This window comes from Myotis davidii, unplaced genomic scaffold (genome assembly GCF_000327345.1).
Source record: "Myotis davidii unplaced genomic scaffold, ASM32734v1 scaffold2965, whole genome shotgun sequence".
Classification (NCBI taxonomy): Eukaryota; Metazoa; Chordata; class Mammalia; order Chiroptera; family Vespertilionidae; genus Myotis; species Myotis davidii.
In genome coordinates, this window is record NW_006296512.1 from 40655 (window position 1) to 50164 (window position 9510).

At 43.5% G+C, this 9510-nt stretch overlaps 1 protein-coding gene across 1 annotated transcript; it reads right to left on the minus strand.

The window, feature by feature from the left end:
* Positions 1 to 41: 41 nt before the first annotated feature.
* LOC102769638 (olfactory receptor 1D2) lies at positions 42 to 983 on the minus strand. The gene has a single exon (XM_006771850.1). It carries the CDS (start codon positions 981 to 983, stop codon positions 42 to 44), a length of 942 nt encoding a protein of 313 aa, XP_006771913.1.
* Positions 984 to 9510: the final 8527 nt, after the last annotated feature.

Below are 9510 nucleotides of genomic sequence, written 5' to 3' on the forward strand. Positions count from 1 at the left end.
GGCTCCAAGTCTTCACTTTAATGTCTTATTCAAAATTATCCTTATGTCAACATCCGGTAGGCTTTGACTAGGAGGAGTCTTCGTAGAGCTGCATGCATGTCCTTGTTCCTCAGGCTGTAGATAAAAGGGTTCATCATGGGGGTGACCACAGCATACATTACTGTGGCCACTGAGTCCTTAATAGAGTAGGTGTTCAGGGGCTTTAGATAGATCATACAAAGCGTCCCATAGAAGAGGGTGACCACAACTAGATGGGAGGCACATGTGGAGAAGGCTTTGTACTTGCTGGAGGCTGATGGTATTCGGAGGATGGCTCTGACAATCCAGACATAAGACATAATTATGATCCCTAAGGAGGTGAAGAAGAAGAAGCAGCCCAAGACCATCTGCCCTGTGTGAATGACTTGGGTGTTGGAACATGCGAGCCTCAGCAGGACATACATCTCACAGAAGATGTAGTGGATCTTTCGAGATCCACAGAAGGTCACCCTGCTCATGAGGAGGGTGAGGAAGAAACCATAAAGAAAAGAGGTCACCCAACAGAAAGAGAGGAGCAAAATACAGAGCCTAGGGCTCATGGCTGTGACATAGTGAAGGGGATGGCAGATGGCCATGTAGCGGTCATATGCCATTGTCGCCAGGATGAAGTTATCCAGGGTCACCAAGGAGACCAGGAAGTGGAGTTGTGTCAGACAGCCTGTGTAGGAAATGGCTTTGTTCAGGGACTGAAGGTTCACCAGGATCTTGGGGACCGTGTTAGTGACAAAGAAGAGGTCGGTGAAGGAGAGGTTGGCCAAGAATAAGTACATCGGAGTGTGTAGGTGCGCATCAGAACCAATGGCTAGGATGATGAGCCCGTTTCCTACCACAGTGACCAGGTACATGGACAGGAACATCCAAAACAGGACCTGCTGGTCTTCAGGGCGCTCTGACATCCCCAGGAGTATGAAATCTGAGACCCCACTCTGGTTGCCTCCATGCATTTCCCCAACTGTCTGCAACATAGCACCAACAAGCATTTACTAAGTGTACTCAATTGATTAAGGACATTCAGATCAGCAAAATCATCTATGTTTTTAGCATTAAAAATGTCTTAGACTAAATTTTTAAAACATAAGCAGAAAAATAATAACAGAGAAAGCTTTCTGCAACTTAAGCATTCCAACATGCTCAGTATACAAACAATGCCTTATCTTGTTTAAAATCCTATCATCTTATAATACTCTTGAAGTGCTTAAAGATTTGTATGTTAAAGTATGGTAGTATATAGATGTTTAAATGAATATTATGGGCAATGGATATTATGCAATTGGACAAAAGGGAAACATTAAAAATATTGGATGGGAAAAGAAAAATTATCCTTATTTGCTAATAGAATGATATACCTGGTAAATGTAAGACAATCAACTGAAATGCCATCTATATATAGCATATAAAAACCTAATATTCAAATTGTACCCGCGGGAGTTAGACTGGTAGACTGATTGCTCATTATGATGTGCACTGACCACCAGGGGGCGGCGGGGAATGAAGGAAGGCCCTGATTGGCCCTGACAGTGGCAGCTAGGGAAGGGAGGCCCAGATTGGCCCTGATTGCCAGCCAGGCCTAGGGACCCTACCTGTGCATGAATTTCGTGCACTGGGCCTCTTGTTTGAAATGAAAAGGGATTCCAGTAACATGGCCATTCCCACAATGAATAGATTGGTGCTCACAGTAAGTTATATAGTGCAGTGATCAAGAAAAGGCGAAGGGATTATGAAGTACAAATTAGCCCCGGCAGGTGTGGCTCAGGCTGGGAATCCTCCCATGCACTGAAAGGTGGCCAGTTCAATTGCTGATCAGGGCACATTCCAGGCTTGATCCCTGGGAAGGGGTGTGTAAGAGGCAGCCAATCAATGTTTCTCTCTTACACTCTCCCTTCCTGTCTCTGAAAGTCAATCAAAAAATCTTTAAAAAAGAAGTACAAATAAGCACTTACAGAAATATAGATTACAGCATAGGGAATATAGTCAAATATATATTTCTAAGCGACTGTTAGGACCAAACAACCAGTCGACCAGTTGCTATGATGCGCACTAACCACCAGGGGGCAGACGCTCAATGCAGGAGCTGCTCCCTGGTGGTCAAAGCGCTCCCACAACCAACCTCCCTATGTATGGGGCCAGATAGGTACTTGAAACATTGGGGGGACCACTCTGTAAAGTACATAATTTTCTAGCCACCATGCTGCACATTAAAACTAATACAGAATAATATTGAATATAAACTGTAATTAAAAAACTAAATAAATAAGTAGTTAAAGAAACAAAAGAGCAAGCAATTGGAACTCTAGAATTCAAATGTGAGTGCCGCCATTGACTAGTTGTGATATCTTAGACAAGTTACCTGAGCTCTTTAAGACTGCATTTATTCACTTGAAAAAAATGGGTCAAGTGTGACTAAAATAATTAATAAAGAGTTAACACAAAGGGTTGCATGCAGTGAGCACTTAATAAATATTGGCTGTTCTTATTACTTGTAAATAATAATTAGGAATAATAAGGTCAAAATACAACGTGAAGCAATCCCATCCACACCATTACCAAACAAATCTATGCATTACAATGTTAACAAGAATCAGGCAGGATCTTCAAAGTCACCAGAGAAGCATAAAGTGAAATTTTAATAAGTGGATAGACATTCCAAGTTTCCAAATAGAAGGATGAAACATTGCAAAGGTACATGTTCAACTATTAACCTATGTGAAGTTGATGTTCTCAGAGGCTTATTAAAAAACAAAAGATAATCTAAATTTCATCGAAAAGTAAGCATGAAAGTAAAGTAGGAAAATGAGAAAGACTAACAAGGAGACACCTTCTCTGCCAAATGTTGAGGACTCTACAACAGTGTGGCCCTGGTGCTGGAGCGAACAGTTTTATAGAACTGGACAGAAACACCACCAACAGAGCCAACTACATGTGGAAGTTAGTGGGTTGTTATGATAACAGGTAAAGGTTGCATTATGTGCTGAATGGCTTTCAGACAAACTGTCTAATTATTTTGGGAAACAGTTTAATTTTTGTATCTTACCAAACAGATTTCAAATGTACTAGAGATTAAAATGACTTATTGGGACGACAGTTTAAATATCATAATTTTATATGCCAATTATACCTCAATAAAGCTGAAATAAAAAATGATAAAATAACTTGTTCCTCTTTCTTTTGAAAACAAGGCATATGTAATAAAAACTTTTAATTTAAAAAAGGAAATACAGCTGATCTTAAATTCATAGATAGATAACCACTGGATGTATTTTGGTGTCTTTTCAGTTGAGACTTGAAGGACAGAACAGCCAGTCTTGTCAAGCCCTTTAAAGCACATCGCAGAGAGAAAGCAAACGCAGTTTGGGGATTCATCTTAAACTATAATAAGACAGAAACATAGATGTGTGTATGTATAAGATGTTTATCAGGGTCTTGTTAACACATACACACACACACACACACACACACACACACACACACAAGCAACGTAAACTCCCTCCATTAGAGATACAAGGAAAGTGCACACTCCATACAATTAAGGGCACACAGTGAAGACAGTCTAAGTCAGTATGTATTCCACACATATGTGTGTTCATGATCATTGTTATATTAAAAACAATTCCTGCCCTAGCGGGTTTGGCTCAGTGGATAAAACGTCAGCCTGCAGACTGGAAGGTCCTGGGTTCGATTCCAGTCAAGGACATATGCCCAGGTTGTGGGGCTTGATCCCCAGAGGTAGGGGGAAAGGGGGCATGCAGCAGGCAGTCAATGATTCTCTCTCATCATTGATGTTTCTATCTCTCTCTCCTTCTTCCTTCCTCTCTCAAATCAATAAAAATATATTTAAAAACAAAACAACAATTTTACTAGTAAAATACAAAAAATACCAATTATGCTTCTGCGATACTGGTAGGATCTACTCCATGTCACCGTGAGAAGGAAAGGAGCAAATTCATGCAAAGTATGCGGCACTGGCTGAGCACGCTCCTTGCTGCACAAGGTGTGCTTTCTAGATTACAGATCTGACCGCCTCTCTTCCCAACAGCAGCTGAGCTCCATCTCCTCCAGAGCAGCCCAGGTTTGTGGCCAGGTGGTCAAGGCCTCAGGATGCCCCATCCCTAGTGGATCTCCTGCTCCCCTGGTCTGACACCCTTTACTCCAGCACTTTCCACAAGGTCACAAAATGCTTCACCTCTGTTCTACTGACCGGCTGTTCCTGTCACCACATGTACTTTCTCCTCCCTGCTTTCCCATTATCGGTCTGGGAAGACCCCTTATCCGACTCAAGCATTTCCTCCTGGTGACATCAACTCTTGCCCTGAGATACCACTTCAGCCTTTGTCTTATTTTGGTCTTTATGTATTTTAGTGATTGATCCCCTCCACATTTTGCTTAAAAGCCTATTAACCTACCCCTCCGCCCCCCACACGCACACACTTCAAGAGTGTGAGAGCCTTGAGAGCAGGCACAATATCATTTTCATTCCTGTATATTTTAGGACCTGGCACAGAGCCAGGCATGCATAGGGATCAAGAAATGCGGGAGGAAGTGAACTGTATAGAATGCCATGCATTCCATGCATACAAGATGAAGAGATAGGGAAGAGTCACACGCCCAAGAACTACACCAATAAAAATGCAGTTTAGAGAATCAGCCAGTATGCCATGGAGGTGTGGAGCCTGTCCTGAAATTCAATTGGGAACACGATTAATTTGAAGTAGCAGCAAGATTTCCTAGTGTAGCTGTGGGAACTGTGAGAATCTAGGAGAGAAAAGTATTGTGAAGCCTTGGGTTTTCGTTGAGATGCCAGCCGAGACTTCAGCGAATGAGTGGATTCATTATGCCAATGAGCAGAGTGGAATTCCCAGGTGTTCGGTGCTGGTCAGATAGTGGAAGGAAATTTTGCGTCAGAACTTCAGGTCCATGTCCCAGCTTAACACACACAACCATTTTTTTGATCGAACAACTACCCTGTATTGAATACTTGGTTAGACAATGTATTAAGAGCTCTTATATAAATTAAGATGTAATATTTATTCCACACAGCAGCACTATTTGTTCCTAATTTTTCCGTTTCATAAAGCGATAGAGAACTAGGAGCTTCCTATTGCTGCTCACCCAGGAACTCATGAAGCTGGGAAGCGACCCCCTTTTCTGCTTCTAAGATCCACACCCTAAAGGCTCTGGCACACATGACACAGGGTGCTGCTGCCACCTCCTGTGGGCCTAGAGAGGAGCTGACATGCTGGGTGTGGAAGCCCTTCTCCAACCTTGAAGTCCCGTGTAAGTGGGAGGAGCTGTGATGGGAAAAGTAAGAGTCCTATTATTTACCATTTCTCCAAGCTTCTATCTCCCAAACCCCTCAAGCAGGAAACCCTATTTTGAGAACAAAGAGGTACCAAGGGGCCCTGCCTCCCACTGGCTCTGCCTCCCACTCAGAGAGAAAGCAGCCTCAGCCCTCCTGTGTCTGCAGGGAATGAGCCAGAATGGCCCCGTGGAGACTGCTAGTGGTTGGTCCCCTGGTGCCGGCTACAGGAGAGAGAGAAGAGTGAGGAAACTTGTCGTTAGGGACTTCCCACACAAAGAGATGTGGATTGGCCAGGTCAGGAGCTGGAAAATCAGAGAGAGAGAAGGAAGAGCCACACTATTTTCCTAAAGACAGAGAAGTGCTGTGCCAGTGAAGGGAGTGGTAGCGTAGAGAAAGTGAAGTCCCCATCACGGAAGACATTATGTTATGGTGGGCTGATCTGGAGATTCCAAATCAGACAGTAACCACATGGTGGTCCTTTGATAGTTGAGTGAAAAGTGGGAGTAACTCTCAGCACAGACTCAAGAGACTTTCTGTGGGGAAGCAGCTTCTAGATCTATTATTTGTTACCCATGTTATTCTCCTATGGCTCCACACCATGAATGAGGTTACCTGTTTCTCTCAGTACTTAACTGAGGATCTCAACTTAAGAGATCTGCCCAGTGTCCCTGAGCAGTTTGGTGGCAGCAAGAAGGCTTAGGCCAGGAGCTCTGAGTGAGGCGTTTGCTTTGTGTTAGCCTGGCACTGACAGAACACAGAACACCCGCAAACCTGAATCTAGCAAAAGGAGGGCTCTTTGCCTCTTAGAAAAAGAGAAGACATACCTCAATGTGGGGTTGGAGGGATGAGAAGAGATAAACCAAAGAACTTACATATTTATATGCTTAGCTTATGGACACAGGCAATAGGATGGTGAAGACCTGGGAGATGGGGAGGGCTTGGAGGAGGAAGGTAAAGGAAAGGATAGGAGATATCTGTAATGCTATCAACAATAAAAAATGTATTTAAAAATGAAAAAAAATTAAAATATTTAGGTTGAAAAAACAACAGTTGACTGATAAAGGGGAATTGAGGCCTTATCCTACTCCAGACCACCCTCCCTCCACCCCAATTGGCCTGAGGATGGAAAAGAACTCCCAGTGACTCCCTGAGCGACCCCGTCCCTGAGCACACCCAGACACCGCCTTGTTTCTGCCACGGACCCCATCAGCAATGACTTCCTTCCACAGCCTGTTGCCTGGATGCAGGGCCCCGTGGGGCATCTGCCTGACAGGAGAGAAGGTGGGAGACAGGAAAGAGGGCTGGAAAAAACCAGAGGACACCCACAGGAATGTGTACCTCTGCTTTCTGGTCCTTAAACCAGGCATCTCCCACTCTCCATGCACATCAGAATCCTCTGGGTATTTCCCCCTCTTTCCTAAAATATTGGTTATGTTCTGAAAACCAAGTCATTTCCTGCAAGCACTCTGACACCAATGGTACACTTTGGGAACCACTGCTCTGAGCCTGTAAAAGTCAGTGGGGTCTGAACATTTGTGTGAGCTGGCCTTCGAGATGGACACAAACTCCTGTAAGTGTGGCAGGCCAGAGAGGGAAAGCATGTGGGAGGGCGGAACGGAAAAGAGTTTCAAACTCAGCATTAGAAAACTGGCCTTTTTGTACCTTGTCTGTTGCTCTCTAGCTGTGTGACTTTGAGGAGGGCGAGCAATCTCTCTGGGCATCCTCCTCTCACCCATGAAGCCTTTCTTACAGGTTTGATAAGGGCGTGCAATGCGGTGTATGACTGCACTTTAAAAACTACAGTGTTAAAATGATTGGAGGGCTTGTTATGTTGCCTTTAAATAATGCGTTAGTTTATACAAAGATTTTTCAAAGTACGAGTATCTTTGTATGTGAAAGAGAGTAAATGAGAGAGGAAGGGAAGGGAAGGGAAGGGAAGGGAAGGGAAGGGAAGGGAAGGGAAGGGAAGGGAAGGGAAGAGAAGAGAAGAGAAGAGAAGAGAAGAGAAGAGAAGAGAAGAGAAGAGAAGAGAAGAGAAGAGAAACGACCTCACATTCATAGCTAACTTCTTCCCAACGATTTTGGGAAGGGAAGGGAAGGGAAGGGAAGGGAAGGGAAGGGAAAGGAGAGAGCATTAGCCAGAAAAGTCCAGATCTTACCCTCTGCTCTGTGCTGGTCTCAGAGATCTCTGGTTCTGCTGCCTCCACTCTCACTCCTAAAGGATGAAATTTCAGTCAGGATATAAAGAACCCTAGACATCACTTTCTGAATAGGACTTGGGGACTTGTCCTTCTGGCTAAAGATAGGAAGCGGGGCAATTGCTGCCTGGATAGCCAGTCCTTGCAAAATGGAAACAGAAGCGAAGGCTGTTCATGCCTGATGAGGATGAGGAGCTGCCGGTTGGCTCCCGAGCTCATAAAGAAAGAAGGCGTCCTGGGACCACATCAGGCCTAATGAGCAGTTTTGGAGAGGCCGCCTGGGGTTGGGGGAGGAATCCCAAGAGAGCTGGTTGAAATGAACCTGGGTAATTGCTCCAATATTAACATTGCAAAGTTCTTGAGAATGAATCTGTTTATAAGGCATAACCAACTCCACTTCAGTAGCAATCCTAAAAGATGCCCTAGAGTAGTGTGGTTCTCAACCTTCCTAATGCCACGATCCTTTAATACAGTTTCTCATTATGTGGTGACCTCCAACCATAAAATTATTTCGTTGCTACTTCATAACTGTAATGTTGCTACTGTTATGAATCATAATGTAAATATCTGATATGCAGGATGGTCTACGGCGACTCCTGTGAAAGGGTCGTTCGACTGCCAAAGGGGTCGCAACCCACAGGTTGAGAACCGCTGTAGAGGTTTGAGTAAGCCAGAAACAATGAAGACCTCCTATTGTGCAGCCTAGCTCTGAGTCATCGAGGTCTGGGAAATCTCAAGCATGAAGCTTGGATTAAGAGGATCCCCAGATGGCTAGTGACTCCAAATACTAAGTGAAAGAGGACATAACAACAATTGAGACCTCAACTTATTTCTCTTAATCATATTTTCAAATGCAATATCCAAAGAGAAACAGATGCGTAAGGAAATAAGATTCCAAAAGCAAGAGCCAATAGCTGTAGGCATACATTTTACCAATTTTCATTTTAAAATTACGGCTTTTTGCATTTGGTTTAAGAATTTTTGCCAATATTCTTCTATATTTTCTTCTAAAGGATATATTGCTTAACCTGCCACATGTAGATTTGCTGGCAACCTAGAATTGACTTTTGTCTGAGGTGAGGGAGAGATCAAGGCCTTTCCTGCAGGTTTGATAAGGGTGTGCAGCGAGGTACCTGGCTGCACTTTGAAAACTACAGAGTGTTAAGATGATTGGAGGGCTTGCTATGTTGCCCGTAAATAATAAGGAGTTAGATTATATGTTTGTGTGTGAGGGAGAGTAAATCGAGGAGAGAAGAAAAGAAAGGGAGGACAGAGAGAGCATCAGCCAGAAATGTCCAGACTCTGCTCTGTGCTGGTCTCAGAGGTCCCTGGTTCTGCTGCCTCCACTCTCTGGTAACCTGGTAACCACTGTTCTGGTCTCTGCTTTGATGAGTTTGACTCTTCTAGATCCCACATATAAGTGAGATTTTGCCGTATTTGTCTTTCTGTGTTTGGCTTATTTCACCTGGCATAACGTTCTTCAAGCCCATCCATGCTGTTTCAAATGGCAGAATTCCCTTCTTTTTAAAGGGTTAGTAATATTCCATGATGTGTATACATCCTATTTTCTTCATTTGCCTGTGGATGGACACCTAGGTTGTTCCTATATTTTTAATACTGTGACTGGTGCCGCAAAGCACCTAGTAGTGCAGGTATCACTTCACAGTTGTGGTTTCAGTTCCTTTGGATGGATACCCAGAAGTGAGATCGCTAAATCTCATTTTTTACTTGGGTTCCCTTTTCTGTGCTGTTGAGTTGCAGGAATTCCTTTTATAGTTTGGATATTAACCTTTTATATAAGGTCTGCAAATATTTTCTCCCATTCCATAGGTTGCCTTTTCATTTTGTCAACGGTTTCTTTTGTTGAGCAGAAGCTTTTTATTTTCATGTAATTCCACTTTTTTTTTCCCTTGTGCTTTTGGTGTCATACCCAATAAATCATGCCAAGGAGCTTTTACCCTGTGCTTTTTTACAAGT

Coding starts and splice junctions, on each gene's coding strand:
- LOC102769638 (XM_006771850.1), bottom strand. CDS start 983: ATGCATGGAGGCAACCAGAGTGGGGTCTCAGATTTCATACTCCTGGGG.